Below are 26,476 nucleotides of genomic sequence, written 5' to 3' on the forward strand. Positions count from 1 at the left end.
TATTTTTTTGTACAGTCACATGGCCATGAGTTGCAATGTGGTCTAAAATGATAAGTTCACATCTAAATGTGACACATTTACATATTTCAGAGAAAAGCCTCAACAAAAGGGGAGGTGCCACAACATTGTGTGCAGAACTACAGTTTAATACCATACTCTTTGAAGTAAGCTTTGTTTAAAACTACTCATGGTTTATCAGGTTTCCATTGTTCAGCATTTTGCAAATGTATTTTACAATTTATTCCTCCGTTTTCGTGAACAGTGCTGCCTTGGTAATCAAGGCTTTAAGTGAAAACCAAGGCTTCATTTTGTTCTTAAAGGGGACTTGTGGCCCATCATTTTCAGTGTTCCACTGAAAAAAATAATAAAATAACAGGTTAAAGGAAAACTCTTCCCAGGATTCGCCGTCCGTCCTTTTTTCTTTATTAAAGCCAAAACACACATGGATCCACACTGTTTGGAGCTAGCAGAAACAAAATGGTTGGATTATGTTAAGTTAAGCTACATCCTACATATGAACTATACCAATGGCACTAGGGGGAGCAATGGCTGAGGTTAACGACTGTGACACAGAGACATCGAGACTTCTGTCTGCAGCCCAGAAATGCACTTTAAGTTATAAGGTAGAGCTTTAAATATTGAATATGCTTTTCTAGGCCAACCTGAAGGGGCTAAGTGGTTAGGTTCCATACCACAAGCAGGTGCAACCCCCTACCTACCCACCCACCCAAAGTAGCTGAGACCCCAGCCAGGTAAGCTCTTACAGCATGTAGCTTCCCTCTTTCCCCACATTTTCTGTCCATATCTATGTCTAATAATATCTGTTTCTTCTAAACCTGGTTTCTTCATTACTTGTGTATAAATGTAGGATACACAAAGTAGAATAAGAACACACTCATGTCACACAACATGTCATACTCCAGATAAAGAAGCTGTTTCTCCAAAATGAAAACTTGCTGGCACCTCTGCCTTTTGCACTCAGGCCACATTGTGAGACAGAGGAGAGACGGAGGGCGGAGAGGCTGACTCAGTATAAATAAGGGGAGAGACATTAAGACTACAGTTAATCTCACTAAAAGGGTTAGGACAAAGTGCTGCTGCTTCTGCTGTCTCTCCCGTTTCCCCTCTCTCTCAATCCTTTAATCAATTCATTCTGCAAGTCATTTCCTAACATACTCTGCAGATAAATACTCTGCATAAAGTGGCTCTTATGCTCATTTACTGTAAGAAAAACCCCACCTGAACATTGCCATTACAGTGTTTATATATATGTGTGGGTCCTTGAAAATACAATGGCTTACAGTTTGACTAAGGTTAAAAAAACAAGAAAAAAGATACCAGAAGCCTGTGGTCGAGAGGGGAAGCAAGATAAGCTGTACGGTGAGGAAAAGGTGAAAGCCAACATGTCTCTTTGTGGGTCTTTCTCTTGTTGACCCTATTAACTAACACACACACACACACACACACACACACACACACACACACACACACACACACACACACAGTAAAGACTAAAACAGGTTGTCCTGAAAACCCATGTGTATATAATTACTTCTGAGCGCGGAGACGAATGTCTCACGGTCTATTTACAGAAGCCTATTTACGGTATCATACTGTAACATTCACAAACAGCGAAACAGACCCACATAAACACACCTGCCTGCCCTTCACATCTCAACAACTGACTTCCACAAACACTGCCTCCCTCCGTCACCTTTTTTTTCCACCTATCATTTCTTTCTGAATTGTAGTACCCAGGTGTTTTGTTGGTCTGACAAAGGCTCTGTTCCTGGGTGGATGGGTTATGCACACATTGCACAAGCTGAAGTCAACAAATAACACGGTGGGTATATAACAGCAAGATGCTAGAGCTCGCGTAGCAATCTTCTTTGTGAGCTTTCCTAACCTGAAAGCTGTTTTGGCAGTAATGTGAAGATGACAACACTCCTCTCTGATAATAAATTTTAACATCAGTTGAGGCTCCAGTGATTAATAAATATGTGCAACGTAATACGAGACAAACTAACGCTGCAAACAATGTGTTACTGCACAATGGGAACAACCATATTGTCTAAACGTAAACTCCAAATGACCTCACCAGTGGATAACAGAGGTTTTAAAATCATAGACTTAAACTGTCAGATTAAATGTCCAACTTGCTTACTAGGAGGAGTTTGCATGTTCTCCAGGTGTTTGCTTGGGTTCTCCCCAGGTACCCCTTAGATTCATTGGTAATTCTAAATTGCCCATAAGCATGAATGTGAGTTCTCTGTGAATTGTTGTCTGTCTCTCTGTGTTGGATTAGCGACTTGTCCAGTCTGTACCCCTCACACCCTATGGTAGTTGGGATATGCTTGAGCGCCCCTGTGACCCTGGATTGGATAAGCAGGAGAGGATGGATGATGGATGGATGGATGGATGGATGATGGATGGATGATGGATGGATGGATGGATGGATGGATGGATGGATGGATGATGGATGGATGGATGTGTGAACAGAAAACACCAGAGAGGAGTTTTCATTTTCACATGAAACTGGCATCTTGCAGTTAGCCTGTTTAGCACGATTTCTCCACATTTGCTTTTACTGATTAAATTCAGGGGGTGTTCATTTACCTTTTCTGCTCCACTTTAGGAGAACTGTCTAAGTCTTTCACATCTTTCACAGTCTTCTTCCCCAATCTCGCTCTGTCTGTCTGTAGGAGTGCTGAATAGCACTATATCCATTTCATTTTAGACACAGCCCTCCCTTCACTTCTAATGAGCCTTCATTTTGGCAGAAGAGATAGAAAAGCAAGAGAGAGGCACACCATTTCCACTACTTTAGCTGACAGCAGTTCCCTCTTGAATTCCTCTCCTAATACCCACATGGGACCAGACGAGAGGGCTGGAATAGGGAGAAAATGGTGGAACAAATGGATATCCACTCTCTCTATTAGCTTCCATTATCTGCAAGCATGATTTCATAACTGCCGACTAAAAGGCTGCTCTATGTGCCTGTGTTGTACGTTTGAATGTGTTCCTTGGCTAAGTCAGGATGCACAAATCTGGTGTGGACGGCTCAAAAACCAGAGAGAATTGCCCGTCTTTGTGTCCAAGCTGAAATACGAGTGCGCTTGCTGAATAAAGAGGGTCTTATAAGGGGGGTGAGAGTCTTCCTTAGGGGGTCAGTCAGTCGGGCATGACAAGAAAGGTACCGCTGTAATGAGATAACAGGCCGCTGGAGTACGCCTCGATTCATTCCTCTTTTCTTTTCTTTCTCTGCGTCCCTTATCCTTTTGCTGTTTTCTTATCCAGTCATTGCTCCGTGTTTTAAAAACAGGCCATCGTGCTCAGCAGGCTGGTTAAGTCTGCGTGTAAGGAGCAGATAGAGGGATAGAGAGGAATGGGTAAACCCACTGGAAGGCAGATAGGGTGAAGGTGAAAGAAAAGAGCCAAAAGTGTGGTAATGACAGCTTTAAAAGGCACATGCCTCTTTGTGCCTGGAAGCTGACTAAAGTGCACGATAACAGCTTGGAAATCTTAATTTCTAGAAGAACCACAAAAAAAATGAAAATGAGGAAATGCAGAAAGGCAGTGGTCAAGAGATAGTGAGAAACAGTATATAGAGAATGGACCACTGCTCAGAGACAGGCTGGGTAAAGCTTAAGTCCACTCCTCAGCCATCACAAAATTACCCTTCACCTGCCCTTCAGCTCTTCCCTCTTCTTAGGTCTTCATGGTCTGGACAAACAGACTAATACAGTGTTGACAGTGAAAACACTCAGTGTTTAAGAGGTACTGCGAGTCTCGGCTAAAGGTGAGCTCATTCAATTCGTGCTCGGAATATATGACTCTCGACTCGGCACACTATATGTTTTGTTGTTTCCTTAAGAACGGCAAAATTCACTGCCACTGCTGACCTCCATGCAGTATATCAGCAAAACCACTAGACTCTAACTTGTCTTCCTCACCTCTACTTACTAGATCAATTAGTCACTTGAGAAAAAAAAACAATTTTTTTTAGCATGTTTGGAGGGATTTATAGCTTTGATTTAGGGCAGCCAAAGTCATGATTTTATCTGAATGACGTGCTGTTTTCCTGACTGGCTTATCAACACTTGCTGTCCCAACAGCACATAAACCTGGGATTTAAAACGATGTGTCTAGCCCTGAATCTGCACTCTCCTGACTGACATACCTCACACATAGCAGACTGTTATGCATACACAGAGACAAAGAAACACACATTCACTATGTTTTAATGCCCTGCACCCACCCTCAACCCTACCTACCATGACCCCCACTTTCTGTTTTTTTGCCTATTATGGCGGATTAACTTATAATGCTTGGATGAACTTCAGTAAGTGTGGGGTACAAAGTCACACATCAATACACACACCAGCACTGGCTGGCTGGGTGGCTGGTAGATATGGTCACAAGCCCACTGGCACAGACACATGAAGCCTTCTGGACTACACCACGACACATGCGGGCATGCACACAGAAAATGTGTGCACACACAAACACGCATTTGCATACAGGAACCAGACTCCCATGGTGCAACAGAGGGAAAGGTGCAGAATCCAAACCAAAGCCTCGATTAATCCCCCTGATCCCTCAAAGATAGAATAATTCAGAGTTAATTACTATTCTCCATCATTTTCCTCCTCCTTCTTCTCCCTGATTTCTAAATCCACTAAATTCCCTCTTTTCCTTCATAAGGCAATCATTTGAATGTGCTGTCTACTGTAGATCCTTCTTTGTTTCTACTCCCACATTTCCATTTGTTCTTCCACTGGTCCTCCTGTGCCTTGGCACATTCTTCTACTACATCTTGACTAAGTAAAAAGAGAAGCAAATGTGCTTATAACACCACTCTTCCCTCTCCATTTTTCTCATTCTGACACACCCGTACATGCACGGGTTTTGGCAGCAGCTGACACAAAGTTTGGCATAGAGGTTGTGTCTTTGGAACCACGGTGAGTTTAATTAGAGTGGAGAGGGACCACATGGCTGACTGACTGGCTAGTGTTAGGCTGGCTGAGAGGCTGGGAACTGGAAAAACCCACTAACAACCACACTGTAAGACGTTAGGTGGTAGGAGAAAATATACACGGCCATGTGCACACATAGCTAACTGCAACATATTTATGGATGGAGACACAGTAGCTGCACACTCATTCGTATGCAGGCTGCTTTTCCAAATAGAATTCTGAGTCAAACTGATGCCAACAGTTTTCTCATGCAGATAACTCATTATAAAAATGAAAAAAGGCCTTACTGATAGTTAAAAGCATTCCACATCACTGTTCACATCCCACTGCATTACTTTTTTTTTCTTGCACGGTATTTTGCTGCATGTGAAGGACATATTTCAAACAAGGAAAGGAAAAAAGAATGAATTCCCACTAAGTAGTTTCTATTTTCTGCACCAACACTCCAAGACAGGCAAGCAGATAAGCTGGAGACTAGAAGATAGCGAGGTCCTAGCACTCAGCCACACATGGGTAGGGCAAGGAGACGGAAGAAAGATGTGGTATGCACACGCACACACATACATTTACACACCCAGTGAGCATATTTCAAATATCATTCAGCATATGGACAGGGCAAGCATACATATCATGACAAGCATTCAGATCATGTATTATACACACACACACACTGATTTTAATGCAATTCCAGAGGAATATGAGCTCGCACACAAATGCACATCTGAGTTAGGCAGACTGTTTTAACCTTCTAGCATTCTTTGCTAATCTGCAGTATAATGGCACACCTGTCTTCTCCCACTCTCTATTAGCTCTTCAGAAATACAGTGGGGGTTCAACAGAGGGAGAAAGAGTTGGGGTGGGTGGGGGTGGGAATATGGTGGGCTCGGCAAATATATTCATGAACAAGCAGCTGTTCATCTCTTGATTAGATTTTTTTCACTTTCTTAATGCTTCCCCGTGTCCATTCTTACTCTTCCAGACTTGATCTGTTTTCATTAGGAACAGACTATTTTTTAAACAAGAGAAGCAGGGGGTCGCTTTTGCTTTACAGGGCTGTATGTTACCACAGTAACAGACACATAGGTTATTGTCATAGCTAGACAGGCATTATTGGTAAAAGCAGTATTGGGAATATGGGGTTTCTTCAGGGGCAGGGGCAGGTCAGAGATTGGAACCGTGCAGCCAGTGGGGTGAATAACTTGAGCAGTGGGTAGTCAAGAGTAGATAGGTAGGTCACATTATTATTGATTGCCTGACATTATGTGGACAACAGGGGAATCCACAGAGACAGACGAATAAATTGTGGCTTGACATCAAAGTCGAGCTGCTGACACTGAGCCTATAGGGGACAGAAACTGCCCAAGGCTGGATTAGAGGTGGATATATACACGGTGGCACGCACAGGGACAGAAATAAACACACAATGAGAACACTGTCGGCCAGTTACCTGATAAAACCAAGGTTGTAACGACAGAGCCTGAAAATTAAAATGGCAGAATGAAACACGAGGAAATGTCAACCATGAATAATTTCAATTTCAAGCTCTGATTTTTTTATGAAGCCACTTCTCATAAATTGGACATTTTTCTGACTTAGGCACCACTGATGTCTTACTCATTTACACATCAAGGCTCGCCAGAGACTTTCAGAAGGTGCATTATTCCGGTCCTCATAAAATTCCAATCTGCTACCCCGTACATTTTTCACTTTCATTAATGCTTCATTAAATTATTATTCATAGCTTGGATGATGATGTGATTAGAAAAGAAATGGGAGACAACAGATGAAATAATTAGGCAAATGAAGCAAAGATTTAAATAATAATCATTCATTTTAATTTGAACGGATCTCGGGGACACTTTTCTGGTGAGTCTGCGAGATAAATCGGAAAGTAACCACAACAGGAGAGCAAAGTTATTTGAAATGATAACTAGACGACTGTCCAACATGACAAGGCCACCCCTTCGGCAGGCCTTTCATCTGGAGTCATCAGGCTTGACTCAGAGGGCGCAATCTATCATTGTCTGTCAAATGATTGACCGCCTTTCCTTAGATAAGCTAACTGGAGCCTGGAGATAATATCTGGAATGTGTGAAACCCGAGAGAGACAAAACAACACGTGTCTCAACGTGCGCAGACCTGCAGGTCCAGGAGATGGAAAACAAAGATACTGCGGGGCTAATGTGTGGACAGGGGGAGGGGGAGGTACAGGTGAGGGCTCTCGAGTTTGCTGGAAGAGTCAAAGAAAGAACAAATCAGCGGGGTGTTGTCATGGAAAGAGAATGCGACAGATGAATGTTGGTTGGTCAATGGGAAGTGAGTAGAGGCTGAGAGGGGAGAAGGTTAGACGGAATAATGTCAATGAAAAATGTCTAACCCAAACTCTGCTCCCCTACCATGCTTTTGAACCACAAAGCATTCGCAGTCCCTTTTTATAACCCAGACAACACAAAAACAGATTGGACCTATTCTATGCCAGTTCTCCGTGATAACACGGTGCCTGTGGCCTGCTTTTCGCAGAATAAAACACAGGACCATTAATCCTTTTCGTCTTTTTAATGGTGTACATATTCAAGGTCAAATGCTGATGTGTGATGTGTTTGGCTTCCCATGAGATCTTCACACCAGATGGATCTCTGACCCTTTGAGTTGTGCTTCTTTTCACAAAAACACAGCAAACACACACTACAAATCATCCTAACATGAATACACAATACATATAAATGTACAATTATGCAAGGCCTTTGTTTGCCACAGACATTTCATCAGTATAGTGGTCTTTAGTATGCTTTCTCTTTTGATAGAAAATGGCGTGCATGAGAGCAACATTAGCACATGAGTCATCATCTAAAATTAGGCTCATTTTTGAAAGGTTGAAACTAACTGGGGGGGAGGGGATTCGTTTAATGTTAAAAGCTTAAGTGTGTTTGACTATTTTCAGATAATTAAAAATAAATCATTAGATTTTTGATCATTTTGATCATTTTTAGCTTTTTATCATGTCAGGATTTGTTACTTTTCTGTAATTTGTAGCAGTACAGACAACACGTATCTTTGGGTCACGAAGCACAGGAAATAAAGACGTGCAAACATGTGACAGCCATGCGACACTGTGTGACAGTAAATGATCGTTACCAACTATTCTTTCTTTCCATTTTGTTATCAGATGCAAACAAACATCCCATCTCTTCTTGCAACATCCACGTTTGTCTCAAATTCTCATGCAAGATACCATATCAAGGAAAACAAAACATTTATGAAGTTAGAATGACTCGAGTGATTTCATGAAGAGATTACAGAGATTACAGAGATGACAGACGCTGACAGGAAGGAAAAAAACACTAAAGTAAATACACCAGACTGGCCTGGAGATGTGAAGCTAATTTTCAGAGATACAAAGATCAAAGGAAAAATGAAGCATATGAAAGGAGTGTGTCAGGGTGTCCTTGTATCACTTTAATCATGGCTGCAGCATACCACAGAGGCTGACTGTGTGGAGAGTGATTTGTTCCTCTTCTTTAATTAAAGTGTGGAGAAAAGTCATATTAATGAACACTAACTTTCAGTGATTAAATATTGGTCTGAGAATCCTCAACAACACCAGAAAATATATTCTTGACTATCGTTGTTTTCCTTGAAAACACATTCTCTGTTAAATTACAATATAAAGCTCTTAGCCTGAAAGAAAATCCTGCTTTCTGACCCAGTAGGCTTGCTTTGGGTTTTTTACAGAAGCAGATGGTCCGTGTGGGCATCGTAAGTGCTGGTTGTTTAGCATAATGGAGGAAATAAAACATCATATGTTTGTAAGCCAAGGATTGCTGTGCACATCCAAGAGAAGGAGGTTTCTGTAAGTTTTCAGGGGTGTTGAAGAACAACTATCGACACCTCTACAACCCTGGCACCATCCATCCCCTCTAAGAATCAGGTGATGTAGTGACATGAACACATGTGATGCTAGAAGAAGGAAGATAGCATTGATGAATGGTTAAAGAACAAGGAGAAGAAAAGGGAGTCAAACAAAGGGTAAAGGACTGGAGATAACAACCACGATCAAGATGGAAAAAGATAAAAGTGCTTTTATGTTTTGCTAATTTTGAAAGCAACATATGGGAAATGAAAATCAGCGCAATGTATCACCCATTGCTAAACTGAAGTGAAAATTAAGAGAAGGGGGTGAAATGAAATACATCCTGAATATTACCAGACATCTGCGACCTTCTGGCTATATCCATAGCTGTTAGCTATTCCTTTCATTACGGGAATGGGGGTGGGGGAGGTGGAGAGCAGAGGGGAAAGCAGACGTAACGCAACTGAACTCATTTTAATAAAACAAACTCAAAGGTGATGACGCTGCCTTACCGGATCTCGACTCGTCATCATCCATACTTTACTGATAAAACTGCTTTCAAGATCACGAGGGAGCTATTCAATTTACATTTTCAGAATTGTTTTCATGATTATATTTTGAGTTAACAGTGTTGGGAGGTTTTCTGAAAGAATGTATCTTGAGTCCGTATATGTCAGAAAAAAACACAGAACTGCATGCTGTTGTAAAACCTATAATTAGATACATTCTGCAGTTATGTTGGGGGCTCTTGGGCAAATCTTGACATTTATGATGGGGTGTTTGAGAGAGGTTTTCACTGGCAAGTAAAAGCTTGTCCATACAGGTATAAGGCAGGGGTAGAATGAGGAGGAAAGAGGGGGGTATCTGTCAAATCCTTGAAGAAGCAAGTAATACTAACCAGGTGTGACCTAAGGAATGTGAAAGAGAGGTGAGCTAAGTTGATGGACAGGAGACGTGGAAGCTGTCTGTCATTAGACCTCCAGAATTTTCCATGACTTCAGCGATCCATCTCTAAGCAGAAATGCAGCTGGAAGGGAAGCGGGGCCAACCATGTGTCTCAATAATGAGCTGTGAGATACAGGCTGAGGTAGCAGGGAGACACATGGAGGTAACACTTTAGTTTAAGTTTTAGCCATGCACAAGTGAAGGCAGATGACTCGAAAGATTGGGGACAGTGTGTTCCTAAGATTAAAGAGGTTTTATACTCAGAGTATACATTCAGCATACTAGCACCCAGATGCTCACCACCCTTTCCTGTCATGAATCACACCAACTGGTTGCTTCACCTCTAACATTTCACAAATACCAGGAAACATATGGAAGCTGAACAGAATATAGTTTATATACACGAATTAGAGCTGCAACGAATAGTCAATTAACAGAAAATTAAGGGACAGCTACTTGAAAAAGAGTTTATAGCAATTTGGGGAAACCTTTCTATTTAGTAAAGATGGAGGAGGTAAACATTTGCTGGACTCATTGGTGGCTAAATATGCCCTTATTAACTACTGAAAAAAAACCAGACTTCTTTCAGCTGCTCTCTTTAGGGGTCACCACAGCAGATCATCTTCCTCCATCTCACGCTTTCCCTACCATCCATCCCCTCATGTCACACAAGCCCACTGCATGTCCTCCTTCACTACATCCACAAAATCTCTTCTGTGTTCTCTGTCTTCCTCTTTCTTCCTTCCTGGCCATTACTGTAATTACTTTACATGAATTTCGCATAGTAAACTCTACCTCTCAGTAATACGCATTATAACTGCATGTAAAAGCAATCGATCACAGTTTCTATATTCATCTGATAATTTATTCCATTTTGAATTGTGCTACACCAGAAGCCAGTTGCAGCAAACAAAGAAAAACACTACAGTGTATCAGTGTTACAGCATAATGTGGTCTATGGGCAGACCTGTGGACCAAGCCTGGCTCAGCCTGATATGGCAGCTTGTTTCCATGGTCCAGAGCCAAGCAGCCAATCATTTGGATATTGTCTCATGTTTGTACTGGAGGCTTTAGCTGCCCTTTGTGAGTCAACTGACTGATAATCCACTGCAGGGGCTCTGACCACATAGTCGAGTGGGAATAGATGACGAGAAACAGCAGAAGAAGGCCCTGACACTGGGATGTGGTGTAAAAAGTCAAATGAGCGAAACAAAATTGAAGGACTACCAATGATGATAGCAGTAGCAAGAAAAGATATGAGGACATAAAAGTAGCTGAATGAAGGTGAAACAGGCAAAAAGGCCTGGGTGGCTAATAGGAGAGATAAAAAAAAAGAGATAATGTGAAAGCGTAAGATACAGCCGGTGCAATTAAAATCTTAAGTCTATGACTGTACGGTTCTTTCTGCTTCACCTGTACCCATTGCCAGTTTCCTCCTTCCTGCTAAACTAGCTAACTGTGCATTGGGAGAAAGCCAAGAAAGAGTGGAAAACAGGAAGAAGTGGGTAGAAGGGGAGGATTATTCAGTGAAGGACAGTCAGTACTGCTTTGATACTTGGATATAACCAAGGCGGGAGAAGAGAGAGCAGGCTGATAGCAGCAGGAAGACAAGCATGACATTGTTTGGCTGGTAGCATCATAACCATAAGGTCTGGATCTCCTCAAACTGCTCCTAGCATGAAGCACCTCCAAGTGTATATAAGCAGAGAGTTAGCATTAGCTTTGCTTATTCCAGCACCCTGAGCCTTAACTATCTTTGCCCTGTCATGCCGATAGTGGGCCGGGCTTTGGTGCTCTTGTGAACCGTTACACCAACTGCCCCTTTATCTGTGCCAAATAGGCACACATACACACAAACACAAACAGATGGGGCGAGGTGGAGAGTTTGTATGTGGGTGAGGGGCTACAGAAAAGGGTGTATGTGATAGATGGTAGATTTTTGGCTAGCTTTAACCTGCTAACTTCCTTGCCAAGGAGAACAGGCTTTTTCTCTGACAGGCTGGATCATATACCACCAGCTGGTAAACTAGGAGCCACAACCATTGCAGCGTCGTATGATACACTGTAAATCAAAAAAAGACAGAGTCTAATAAAAGAAACTATCACTGATCAAAAAGAGAGAAGTTAAGCTAGCATCCTTAAGAGAGAAAAAAAGATTAAAGAAAAATTTTCCTTATGTTGAAGCAAATGGGGGGAAAGCCAGTAAGAGTTAAGAATGAAAATGAAAGAGAAAAGAAAAAGTGGGATTGTTCAAGCCGTTGAGGACCCTTTCTGCATTCTCGTGTGGGCTTGCCTACAAACTCACCACTGTCCCATCACAAGCTGGCACTGCCATTGACATGGGATTGAACACACACACACACCTATTTATAACTTCTGTTAAGTCCGGATTCTAAGTTATGTTGGGGTTGCAGTAATGTTCACATGCTTCTAACAGCTTTAGCTGCTTCAAGTGACGAGTGCCCACACACAGAGCAACGTCTGGCCCCACACCCAGCGCGAACTCTCCCCTTTGTGACATGTACACACATCTACTAGTTCTGTTAATGTGGTTTGCATTCTAGACATGAACTCCCACATAGTTACAACTATAATTCAGTAAGTACCATACTTCACTGGGCAACCCTGCTGCCTTCCTCTGCTCCCTTTACTCGGCACCTCCTCTCTTCGACATGCCTCCTTTCTTTCCTTGACTCTCTCCCTGTCTTTCTTTCTCTCTCTGCTATGTGTGTAATCTGCCCAGTATTAATACCTCCATTCCAACAGCCTACAGGAATGCCTTAACAATGTAGCACTGTTCAGGTGCAGAGAGTCCTTGTAAAATACATAACACAGTGAAGCTCTGAGGAGTCCCAAAGCTACAGCATGTGTGAACGGTTGAGTGGAATACACTTGTATCTTACCCTGCCTCATAGCTTCTGTCTCTGCTATTACTCTACTACTATCTACTACTACTGCCTAAAAACCTCTCATGTCACATAACCTCTAATCAGGACAATGTATGAAAAAAAGATGATTAAGTACACTTGTTCACATATAGAGGTCTACAAATCCAGGGTGTAGGAGAGATCACATAAAAAGCTGAGATATGCAGCTTCATTTGTATTCACTAGTATAATTATCATTCAAGTGATGATAAATTATGTCATCTTTTATGCACAGATCCAAATTAGAGATGCAATCATAACTTTTTTTTGTCTTTCTTCAATATTGCTATAGTTAAAATAGCAATTAAATGATTACAGCATCAATTCGTAGTTGCACTCCTAGTTTAAATCAATAATTCCAAGCAAAATAAGCCCTTATATGCTTAGCTCTGTGTATGCAGTCTGCTTTTGTTACGTGATTGATCATATTGTGATGAAGTTCAATGTGGGAGCATATTTTAGTTATCATAATATTGATTTCTAGCCGTAAGAAGAAGGGAGCGATGAAAATGAAAAGCACTGACATACCGAATGCTCCATCATCCTCCCATCCTCCCTCTATCCCTCCCTCTGCCTGTCCCTCTTTGTCAGGCCTTATTATTGAACATGTGTCCTCTCTGCCCCTGCCATTAACCAATCCCACCCTCACACACAGCTTCAATGCACAGGCACACGCATACACACAAAGAGCAGTGCACACGCCTAGACTGCTAATCAACATGAAGAGTTGGCATATCTTTCATCATTCTCCGCGGAGACAAATCTCAAAGAGTATGAGTGTGTGAGGATGGTGTGAGTGGGAAATGGGATCAAAGCAGGTCCACCAAACTCCTATCCTAGACCTCTCAGCCTCTCTCAAAGACCAAATACCCAGTCTCATGATTCACAAGTGCTCCATCAAATTACTGCATCAGTGCATAGAACGCTTAGGTCCCAACCGCTTGATAATAATTCAGTAAGAATAATGGTTAAGTAAATGTAGTCTTAATGCTGCACTATGCCTGCTGGGGCAGAATGCGAGATGCTTTTGCGGCAAACTACTAGGAATATAATTACTTTAGTCCTTAATAACAAGAGACTAAATCAATTAGGCACTATGTTAGTCTGCCATTATACCCACAATAACTATCCATCATATCATGATTGTTGTTCCGAAGAATTCACAGACATGCAATTGGGGAGTCATTTAGCCGATGGAGTCATAACCCAATTGAACGCTATTGATTTTGGATGTAATATTCATATGGGCCAGGAACACATTTGGACATTTTTCTGTTAGACTAAATAAAAAATGAAAACATGAAAGTTGACTCCTCTTGTATTACCCAAATATGGAGGCAACCGGGGAACAAACCCACACGGTTCAGTTTCGGCGCTGCCAACAAAGACGGGCATGAATGCTCTCTGCTACTGCACCAAACTGATGCAACTTTACAAATACTGTTACAAAATCAGAAAGTTGCTGCTCAGCGAGTCAAACCCCTTCTGGTTTGAATATTGTCATTAGCTGAAATGTCAGTTATAGAAAAAATGACTCCTTTTCCTCACTGCACCGAAAACCCACGGATTTGAGAGATGCTGCTTCTATTGGCGCATTCTGCTTGAGCTGTGGTGATGTTTCGACAACACATGCTCAGGAGGATAAAGGATGCATGTATTAGGTCCTGATGGGGTTGATAGACAGATAATGGATGAAATATTAAAAAAAGAGGTTACTGGATCAGAAACACTAATGAGTTTGAGAGACGTAGAGAAGTTAAAGTCGAGAGCAGCAAAGAGACTGACAACCAAATTCCAGAGAGAAATGCAACAGAGCAAAAGAGACTTCCACAAGATGGGACTTGCGGAGAACATTAACAGTCAGGACATTGAAACGTTACTCCTCCACTCTTCTCTTTCAAACTCAAGTTCACACAGGCAGAGAGGAGCAAAGAAAACTTAAGTGTTATGGTCGATGCTTCAGCTTCGCTCTAGTAAAGTAAAGCCTCCATAAAACAAAGGCCAACTATGTCCTCAGGTGAATTCTTTAACTCAAAGCCTCTGAAACTGACACTGGAGCTGTTCAGTGACTATATTATGGACTTGCTCTCAGGTAACATGCTCTCACACATAAAGGCATGAAGTCATAGAAAACATCCAATTCAAAGAACCAAACACCCACAAAGGTGTTTGCTAGAGGTGTAACACAAACACCGCCTCTGAGCCTAACCCACAGATGCCTCCACAAGCCCCCTCCCCCTCCTCCGCATTCTGCTTTACCTCTTCCTTCCCATTGCAAAGGATTAATGTTCACTACTCCAGTCTCCCAGGTCCCCATGGCCTAGTTAAAGCAATAAGATCTCATTGTCAAACAGTGACCAATCATACTGGAGAGGTTAACCACTGGTGTTTAACCATTAACTAGATTAAACTCAAGGGGCACAAGAATGTTCTGACAGATGCAACAGGGTGATAGGGCATGAAATGTGGCTTAAAAGACAGATTACTCATTGAGGTTTGGGAAAACCACCGGAGAAGTTTGAGTAAATAGAAAAAACTCAGTTACCTACTGAACTTCAAGTCACCCTCATCTCCTTCTTATCATTATGTGATACAGATAAAAGAAGTAAAAATCCCTCGAGGCTCCACTATAGTGCAGCCCCACCCTCGAAACAATTCCTGGGAGAGGGGTCCATTCAGGTCTCTGTCCACATTTAGAAAACTATACTTTAGTGGCACATGAAGTGTGTAAAATTTCACCCTCATTTTTCAGTAGCCTTTATTAAAATGTTTGATAAATACACAATGAACCACAGACCAACCAAGTTTAATTCCGAGTGCATTCACAGCACCAGTTCTACAATTTTACTCTCGCCTTTCGCCATACCAGACAAAGCCAGTGGTATGGAAAGACACAAGGTGGTAATGGACCCCAAGTGTTAGTGTGTGAAGGAAGGGGGGTGACAGGGCTTTTTTGGAGGGGTTGCATTCAACAACTGCTGCTGAGGCAACTGTTGATGTCTGAAAAGCAACAGCTTGCGGGGCTCCCTGAGGACCTTCTGCCAGCCAACAGTCAGATGGAGGCTTTAAGGTTGGAGGGGCACAGGGGTTAGGATTTCTTCTCCACTGCCAAGAAAATGATCTTCTTGGCCACAGATGCAGGCTTTCTCCGTGACATTCCCCGTTCCTAATTGGCATTCGTCAATCCAGACACACTCAGCCTGACTGATCTTACTCCCGCTATCTCTGCCTTTATCACTTTTGTCAGTTTTATCTGTCTCTTGGCTGCTATTTGATTGCCGAAAACTACTGCACAGGACAGGATTTGCGAATCCATGTTGTGTGGCAGAAACAAATGACTGTAGCTCGTTTTTGTTTTATGGCACAGATTAAAACACTGGATATATAAAAGAGCTCAAGCCATTGCTCCTATTTTGTACCTTCCTCCCCCAAACACAGTGAGACATAACGGTTTTTATCTGCATGTTGCTCCGGCACTCTCGTGCTAAATGGACTGGTAGCACTTAACCTCGTCTCTTGAAAAAGCTTTGTGTGAATTTTCAATTTTGCTGCAACCCTGAATTGCAACCGCCAGCCCCAATTTGCCACCACATATACACATTTTGAGGCAAGGACGCACAATTAAGGAAGTGCTTCTTTTCAAGGTTGTATTTGAAATTACCCACTGCTGTCAACTTCCTCCCCTGGGGTAAGAAGAACAAGACTACACAGTGGCAAGACAATAGTGAGCTGTAATCATCTCTCATCCCATCCCTTGATCTGTCTCCATCCTACCCTTCCTCTCCGCTTCCTTCCTTCGTTCTTTACACATCCACTAATGGCAAGCCTTAAAACAAACAGGCCAAACCATATGATTACATTGGTTACTGCTTAATATTTGTGGCATTATTATAAAGTAGTAGCTTTAATATTTTTCGACTAAAACAAATCGAAATAAATATTCAAATGCAAACTGTGACAGAGACAGACATGATTACTGAAATGAGTGCACTGGAAAGTGCAAAACAAGGACGTGTCTAGTGGCCAAAAATCTGTCATATAACAGCTCTAGAGATGGGTGTAAAAGCAACCAGAAGCCTCACCAACAAAAAAAAGAAAAAAGAAACATTAAATCTTTATAAGTCATAATGCAGGGACTTAGATATATAAAGATCAAGATATAAAGACCAACCAGACCAAGACAGCATGTAAAGCAGACAGAGGAATACAAAGATGAGACAAGTAATAAGAAACATGATTATAGAGTGAGAGAGATGGGAACATAGACAAAGCAAATCTGGAGAAACAGACCTTTTGTTTGTTTGTTTGCGTGTGTGTGTGTGTGTGTGTGTGTGTGTGTGTGTGTGTGTGTGTGTGTGTGTGTGTGTGTGTGTGTGTGTGTGTGTGTGTGTGTGTGTGTAATCACAGTTTTGCCTTGCCATTCTGACACTCTTGTTATATATGAGAGTGACAAAAAACTTTTCCATTACATTTGCGAGCCACATCCTTCTCTCGTTCTTACTGACTGATTTTTCCAAGATTAACCACACAGTCTACCATCTGTAGATTCCCAGTAGACTATCAGGGCTGAGTGCCAGCTCACGAGCTAACATTAGCGCCCTATCGAACTGCTGCAAAGGGCTTTAACGTTTTACTCACTGCGAATTATAAACACTAGCGGGCATGCTAAAATTCCCTTCTCTAAACCCAGTGATTACTAAATGGACTTCCAACCACAAGTCAAACCTGAATGTGCCCTTTACTTTTACTGAATAATGTTCAATTTGTGGCCAGAGGTTGTTCGACTGAGTCAAATCCATTTAAAGCACAAGAATGCAACCTGGCAGTGAAGAGTCTCCAGCTTTTCACCTATAAAACTGTCTCGAGATGGTGAGGTGAAAAGCGCATTTTAACTGTTTGTTTATATGTGGATTACTGCCTGTGAATTGTGGTCAGAGGGGGCTTTAAAGTGAGAAAGGAAGTCCTCCATAGAATTTGAGGTGAAGACAAACAAACACACACATCGCAGGGCAAGCTATGACGCGTCCACAGGTATGCCTCTCATTCCATCAGTGATTTATTTCGTTACTGTTACACAGACACATATATTCCCAAACATCATAATTACAGCCTTCCAACTCCAAACCCACCACCCCTAGAGGCTTAAATAACACTGAGATACGTATGTTGCTTCTTCCCAGTATTGAACATCAGACTCCAGTGCAGTGCACATTAACTAGGTATCTATGTTTTTGGGTTCTTTCAGTGCAAACATATCCATTGTAGGATTCACAAATTTAAGAATGGATACAAGCGTGTGGTTCCTCAAAATTCAAACCAAGTGACCCAGGACAGCCGTGAAAAAGGTCTTCTAGATTCTACCTCCTTGCGGCTAAATGGCTCTTTTTCTGACCTAATACCATAATAATTACACATCACTGCAGGGGGTGCACTTTTGAAGCTGGTCTGGCAGGGGGCACAGAAATTAAACGTGAGGAAATGACTGTGGGAATTAGGGCGGTGTTAGACAAAGAGGCTGACCGTACATGTTAAGGGATAACACCTTGAACTCAGCTGATGCTTGTCACAATGATTCTCTTCACTTGTTCGTAACCATCTTGACTATCTTTAGTAGTTTTTACCATAATCCCACAGTACTTTTCATTAGGATAAAAAAAAAACCTTTACAGTCACTTTAATGTGTGTGTTTTACAACACAAACAACACAAAAACACTGACAACAGAACTTTAAGAAACTTTTTCTCCAAAAAAGGAAGCACAGCATGAGAAAGGATGAAAAGAGTATGGGCACCACGACCACATGTTCCTTTAAATTACCACTGGCTGATCATAGCTATGGTGTTAACACAACTTATGCAAATACCCACTAACAAATTTTGATAAACTTATTTTTGACATATACAAAACAACTAAGAAGCCACTGTTGACTATAAATATACTGTATTACAGGGCACTTTTTGAGGCGTGAAGGGTCCAATTGGAAATAAAATATCCATTAAAGTAAGTGAACTTAAGAAAACACAAGGTAAAAAGCTTAATGTTTGGTTAAAAATGACAGATTCAGATTTTTTTTTTAAATTCATGAAAACTGCATTTGTTTCTATTAGGGATGCCAGAGAAAGACATTGCAGGAAGCATAGTGTGAGAAAGTCAACCACCATCTTTCTAACACCAACACCACAGGCTCTTTCTAACACCACAGGTTGGTCACAGATAAAAAGTTGAGACAAACATTTACAGTAAATTCCCACAAAAAATACTCTTATCATTTTTGTCATACACACAACCACAAAGAACGCACTGTTGACTTAAACTCTGCTTTTCTTTACTCTGCATCACAGAGTGTGTCTTCTAGAGGTATTGGGGGGTGTGGGAGGCGATAACCTGTAAGTATACTTAAAACAGCCTTAAACTTCAGCAACTTTACTGTTTATATTTTACAAAAGCAATAACACAAAACACTAACTTCACCAATTAAATTTTTTCTAATTGCTTTTTTTTGTCTCAGCTGTAAATATTGTGTTGCTAATTTCCAACAGACTTACAAATTTTTTCAATGCTGATTCCTACGGGAGGAATGTGTGAGTGAACGGGTCAGTGGGTCAGTATGACTCAGGGCGTCAGCATGCTGAGCACCTAAGGGTGATCCAGGCTGCCATAGTACACATACACATGTGTCACTTAAATAATTACTGGCATGCCCATACATATGGCCTTTTTCCTTTTGAGTAAACTAAGAGCATGTGCATCCAACACATCCAATGCAGAGGTGCCCGTTGGCTCCAGTACACATAGATGGTAAGACCTAAAATAAATAAATAAATAAATCCTAAGCCTCTATAAACTGTATCCGTCTTTAGCACTCAGACTGTGATAGAAAAAAAGTAGAAATAAATATCATTACCAAAAGAATAATTTTACTGTCCTTTTACATTTTAACCTCAGAAATAATTATGATATCTTTTAATAGTCCAACTTTTCCAGTGACTGTAATCCTCTCTGACCTTCTTCGTTGCACACTTTGAAGTTCTGTAACTCCTCACTTCCTTCACTGTTCCTGTCAAAATGTTTACAGTCAGTAGAGGGTGCTGTCATGGTATCTGTGGCTATCATGAGTGGTTGTACCATTTGTAGATAACTTTTTTTCCCATGCCCGAACAGTCTCAAACAAACTATAAAATATGACTACCGGGTGGTTTATATTTGTGCATCTGTTCTATTTAGCTCAGGTCCATGTTCACCACTGACACAGTTGGAGCTTGCACTGCTTGCATGTAGAAAATGGAAATGCAAGTGGAAGTGAAATGCCCTGACTGGCATTAAAGTTTAACTTCTCCTATGTGCACAATCTCTACTTAAGAGACAGCAGACTTGAGAATGTAGGTCTGTATGAAACAATCCCAAGATAACAAGATGGTATTATTAGACAAAGCCAAGCCAAAAGAAAGACAAAGAAAAAGAGAACTTCGACAAACTTTACCTCCAAGGAAAAAAGGAAAGGAAAGATTTATCCTCAGACTTAAGCAGACCTTCCAGCAGCAACTCTAGGGCGTGGCACAGAGGGAACGGGGCAGGCGGGTAGGGGGGAGCACAGCACCTGGAGCCAAGCCTTTAAATCAATGCGGCACAGCTGCCTGATGCGTGATGCACTACTTACTTCATTAATTACAGGGCACTTTTTTTGTAGGTACCTGTTTGAAGCTCAATAAAGGGCAAGCAGACAGCAAAGCACAACTGTTGTGATGTGATGCAGGAAACAGAGTGTAAGAAAAGACAAAAAGATAACCATCATCCTTCAGGTCATCTTAAGTGCTGAACCCACAATGTCTATTATTGCCATAGACAACCAAAAAGCTACCACTCTTGACTACACCTCTACCTTTCTCATGCATGTGGTAAATGCCAAAAAAAAATCATGATGTAGTCGATGTTTTAAGGAAATTAAGCAATGAAATATTACAGTGATATTATGAGGAGAGATCGCCTCAGCCACACTTAGAACAGCTATAAACCTGATGCAGCTCCACATCATCTCTCTGAAATATGGGCTTTGATCACAATCCTAAACTTTTCTCTGACAAAGAACATGCAAGGCTAAAATCAAGTTGCATTTAAACTGGCTTAGTTTCCCTGGCAGCACCTAGGGGTGCTTAGGGTAAGGCTCACTGCCAACACAGGAGACAGAAAATCCCGCAGATCAGACATCAAAGCGCTGGAAACTGCACCGCAGCAGCCAGACGTGAATGAGACAGAATAAGAGAGGAGCAACATGGTCTTCACAATAAAAGCTTATGACTTTCACTCCAGGGTAAGAGATTCACTGAAGTGATCAGAGGATTTAAAGCTTTTTGTAGATTCTCTTCCAGCTACAGGCTACTTTATCTGAACTTGGACATCTTTTTTTCTTGTTGGGGGGCGTTTTGTTTGTTTGTTTGTTTGTTTGTGTGTTGTTGTTGCTGTTGTCGGGTTTCGGGGTTGTTGTTTTTTTGGAGGGGGGGGGGGTAGCACATCAAACTAACGTACCGCAGTCAAAAAGTGCATTTAGCTGCAGAAATGCAACTCCCGCACATCCACACAAAGCCAAAGGTGCAACACGCAACATCCCGTTAGTGAACAACTCATCGAGACTGCGCGACCTGTGTCTGGTGCAAAGCTGAACCGGGAATAAATCCGGTTTCCACTAGATTCGGTTTGTCCTGCTTCACTCATTTGTAAATAAGTCGGTTACGGTTTCTCAGGAAAAAACAATAAATTACAGACACGGCAAACTTAATGAAATAGCTCAGAACTTAATAAGCCGCTGCGGCACGCAGCCGACAGACAGGTTTGTGGCTTAAGCGGCGGACATCTCAAAGTCGGACTCCCCTACTAAAAAAAAGAAAGTATACATTTTCAGCCCGAAGGCATAGAAATCCTGTCAGCACGCTGTCATCAGCATGGGAAAGTTAATCAGGAGTGAGTCCGTTTAAAATATAACGGAAAGTACTAAAGACACTTACCTTGAAATACCCAGAGGAGCAAGGTGCACAAGAGCAGCGTGCGTCCGTATGTTATCCCGTCCATGGCCGCGTTTCCAACTTTTTCGGGAAAATGTATTTACGGTGTCTTTTAAGGGTGAACAGAGTGGAAATGTTGCACAGCAGCAAGTCGTTTCTTCTTTAAACGCTCACTCTCTGTCGCTCGCTCACTCTGGAAAATGAGTCCAGCGCACTCTTCGTGTCTCTCTCTCTCACACACACGGAAATTTGATGCTGGTGGCAGTCTACTTGGCTGATATATTTGCACAAAAGGTGACCCCCTCTCCGCTCAAAACAACCCCCTCCTTCCTCTCTCTCTCTCTCTCTCTCTCTCCCTCTCTCTCTCTCTCTCTCTCTCTCCCTTGAAATGAAAAGACTTGCCTGACTAATCGTGGGCCTATATGTCCATGGGGGCCCGCAGGATCTCTTAAAGGGAAGTTAAAAGTGATTTTATCATGAGCCTCACTGACTCTCAGCTCAAAAAGAGTACCCCTTACGTAAAAATCTAACTAAGCTTATAAGGAACACGCTATGAAATGCATAAGGTTGAATCACAGTCATAATTAATAGTTTGGTTTGTCTAGGAACCTTTGAATTCAATCTAGACATGGGCCAAAGCTCAAAGTATGTGTTTGACCAGGACATTGAGAAGGTAATGACTTAGCTAAATAAATAAATAAATGGCCTTAATAAAATAGGCTTTAGAACAACCCATGCCCATCCATAATATTCTTCTTAAATTTCCTGCCCTGCTTAGACCCTTAACGTGGAACATCCCCAACTTGCATATATTGCAAATAATGTTTTTCATTTTCAAAGCAACTGGAGGCCATTTCTTGGAGCAAGATAAGCTGTCTGTCATTGACAGACATACCATTCATTCTTAGACATGAAATCTCTTCAGAATCTCTTTGGGTTTTTAAAGGGTGTGCCACAGCCTATTTTGGTATTTACTGCTCACATAAACAATTATCATGAGGATCTAAGTGGCTTATCCACAGTATAGTCATACAAGTCTTTGTGCTGGGAGTGGATCTTGCCTGACCGATGAAACCGATTGATGTCAAATCCCATAAGCTTGGAACTGAAAAACAAAAACCACCATGGGTTTACGATCTGAAGACAACATAAACATCTACCCAGCTGCAGTTTCTTTCTAGCGGGGGACTTGATGACCATGAGCAGCTCTAAACAATCGACACTCCCTGCAGGTAATAATAGCCCCCTTGTGGAGCAGTTGCACTCAAAGACACGCATTCCAAACATAGTTGGCTCAAAAGTGCTCGTTAATATTTTTTCAGTCCTGTTCAAAGAGGAAAGGCGATAGGATCCTTGCAAACTTGCTCTACTTTAACATAGACTTATTTATAGATCTACACTAGCCATGGATGTGATTTGTTGATGGGGTTGGCTGGATCCCAAACAGCTCTCTCTACACTTGACAGGGTTCCTGGGAAGTAGCTAAGACTAAGGCAGCTTGTGCACACTTAGACACTTTGATTCTTCTAAACTCTCTTTTCTTCACTGTGTTTCTGGCTATGAAGGAGGGAGGGAAGAAATTCTTCCCATCAGCTATCTAACATCAATACAGCCACTCGTCCCTGATATCGACCCAGCCATAATCATCTCTCCATGCTGTAGAGATTTACTAATAAGACGTCTGTCATATGGTGGAAGAAGTAATCAGTCTTGCACCAACTTAAATACGACTTATCATCCTGCATAGCTGTGGATTACGTTGACTTATCCAAGAATAGGGCATTTTTACAAAAGGCTTTTAGTCATAGATACAGTAGCTGTATTGACTATTACCTAATGGAGCTGCAGCTGAAGGGAGAAGTGATTTGGATGAAAGAGGACAAAGTATGAGACTGAAGTGGATTATACAAGTCCGTGCAATTGAGGAATGAAGGAAACAAAGTAATAAGCAGGTGGCAACGAGAGAGATAAGTACTGTAGAGGTGAGGAATATGCAGGAAGAAAATAGTGGAAGTGGATGTACCCAGTCCATTAATACATAAAGTGATTAGTGTGGTTACTATTTGCTGAAGCCAGCAGAATGGTCGATTTGTTCCAGGTGACACAAAAGTGAAACATATTAAAAATGAAACCAGTTTTTGTTAAAACCGCGTAAGATGAGTGGTTCAATGAAATGAATGTACTTGTGCTTGTTTAAACAATTACTATTTCATCCACTGTAAGCCAACTAATTACAGAATTGTATATTCAAATGTTACTCAAGAATTACAGCTGTCATAATTAGTATAAATATAAACATGTGTTCAAAAGCCAAGCCCCGTGAAAATATAAATGATCGTGCTGGTGCTGGTCTCAGCATAGCATTGAAATGACCCAATATAACACCAACAGCCCACACTTTTTGAGAAGGCCATTGCTTCATTTGCAGCCTTTAATCAAGACGATTTCTGCTTGCCTCTAAATATTGCCATTATGCTGATTTGTGTCTTAATAGCTGACTTAAAAAAATTAAATGCACTCCATTAACCCATTTATTGCAGCTCCCTGGGACCTATTTCATAACTAGCGCAGAGCAAGAAAGGTAACCCATATGCCTGCTGTCTTCCAGCTTCATACAAGATCCTTGGTATGTTTCCAATCTAGGTGGGATTAAACATCCACAGAATCCCTCCAAAAGGACATCCATTAATAAATTAATAATGCCACAATGCAACTCGGTCCATCTAAAGAGTCTTACTCCAAGCACTGGATGTCCAGGCACCTTGCTCTGCAAAGGAAACGTATGCTAGCTGCATGAGTCAGCTAACTGTTTTGGTCACTATCCAAAGTTCATACACTTAGACTAGGACTGGAATGCAGTTTGGCCAATAATTTAAAAGCACTGTTTTCAGACTCAAGTGTCTCTTTAACATCACATCCTGGGTAGATTTTATCTCTCCTGATTCCATCACTAACAAATATCAGAGAGTGCTGAATAGGACACTTCCTAATCCTAGTCTGCACTGAGATTCATTTCATAAACAAAAGAACAGGTGCCCAGGTACAAGTTTTCAGTGACGACAGACAGTAGATGGGGATGCTGGATGGTGCTCTTTGGTTATACAACCAGTTTTCTTGTATCAACAGCCTTGTCGCACATCTCGTACTCCCACCCCCAGCTCGTGACAAGAAACAGACACATCAGCCATCTTCGAGTTCAGGGAACAAAGACTGGTTGAAGTAGCCTCCGGTGTCTTTGCAAGAAAACAAAGACGGTCGACCAAGATGACTGGAAAAGTGGAAAGTATGTTTACTGACCCATTGTTCACCATATTCAGATCATATGATAACATTTGCCAAGCGCAAAACGTTCATTCTCTTAACTGCACCAGTAAAGTGGCCAGTTTTTAATTTTGATTTTCCTTTTGTATTTTTTTCATTAGCATGCAAAAGGATTTTTAAACAAGTATCTTTAAAACAACTTGCAAAATTTGTATTATTGTCACAACTTGTAGGAATTCTGCAAGCACCAACACTTGTCAGCATTTTTAGACACTCATTGAACTTCCGTATAAGACACTGACACACCTTCAAAAACTAAATCCGACAGACTACTTTATAGTCCCTTGTTTTATGTGATTTCCCACCCTTACCCCATGTCAAAAATTAAGCTACCTGACAGAGAGAATATTTGACACATCAGCCTAAAGCAAAGGGATAAAGAGGAACTGAGACACAGAGACACTACAAAGGAAACAGAGATGTGTAATGAAAGAATAATGAAGGGAACAGATTAGAAGTGGAAGAGGAGGGAAGAACTGTAATTCCAAAGTCAAGGGATGGGTAACATATAGCCCTGGGGAATTATAGCAAAGTATAGGCAGAGAAAAAAAGAGGGGAAAAGATAAAAAGTGAAGGTAGCTGTAATCTTGCATTAATTCTCATGCCTCCACAATGCAGGAAAGAAAGAATGATGTGCTGTAGCGCCATCTTTCACATCCCACCATGATTCTTTGATCTATCCTTTTGTCTCACTCTTGGCCTCTCTTTCCATATGTGCCTTCCATCTCTGTCCACTCCAGTGTCTCTATGTGTCTCTATTACCCCCTTTCAACCGTTCTTCTTTTGGCCTCTTTCTTCTTGGCTGAGCAATAGATGATCACATAGCTATTTTCCAAGCAATCATACATAGTGGCGTGTGAGTCACAGTGCAGGATTTGCACAGTGATGAAGCATTTCTGAGTGAAATGGAAACTCGGGATGCTGCAGTCTCATATCACTCACATTTCTTCCAAGTGGCTCTGTTGATCAATAGAGCACCATCACCATGATTCACCTGGCATCATTTCTGTTTTCTGTTCCAGTCATTTACCTAAATGAGCCCAACAAAAGTACTTTGTTACAAAACATCTCCGGGTGGTGTGAATACAGTGTTGGTTAAAACCAGACAAAGTGAAATCCAGCACTTTGTTAATTTTCCCTAATGGGTGTCATTGGGACAACCCCTTTCAGTATATGTTTCTGGCTTTCACAGTGGATTCTGCCTGACTCGGAGCCAGGCACCATACATTATACTAAACACTCTAACAGTAACTCTGTGGGAGGGAAATCTGTTATGCTCACTTTAAACAGGGCCAAGTTCCAGGAAATGATGCCGAAGAATATAGTGGTCACATACCCGCCTCTGTGCCTACTGAGCAGGAAACTGCATCATAAAGTTCATCTCTGTGGTCAACTGCTGGCAGCGTCTTTGACAATAAATTGGTCACACAAGAACAAGGAGCAAGGGACAAGGAACAAATG

General features: G+C 41.6%; 1 protein-coding gene across 3 annotated transcripts in view; it reads right to left on the bottom strand.

Moving 5' to 3' along the window:
* The window catches only part of bcam (basal cell adhesion molecule (Lutheran blood group)), a 48,064-nt gene extending 26,021 nt beyond the window's left edge, over window positions 1-22,043 (bottom strand). Inside the window, exon 1 of one of the 3 annotated variants that reach the window (XM_082551630.1) lies at window positions 21,698-22,041. In XM_082551630.1, coding sequence (XP_082407756.1) covers window positions 21,698-21,761 — 64 coding nt within the window. In that variant the 5' untranslated portion in view covers window positions 21,762-22,041. Of the gene's footprint in view, window positions 1-21,697 lie in introns of all 3 variants that reach the window. The other 2 variants (XM_082551629.1, XM_082551631.1) reach the window with 2 other exon arrangements.
* Window positions 22,044-26,476: the final 4,433 nt, after the last annotated feature.

The sequence above is a fragment of the Aulonocara stuartgranti genome (assembly GCF_965226115.1).
Source record: "Aulonocara stuartgranti genome assembly, chromosome: 11".
Taxonomy (NCBI): domain Eukaryota; kingdom Metazoa; phylum Chordata; class Actinopteri; order Cichliformes; family Cichlidae; genus Aulonocara; species Aulonocara stuartgranti.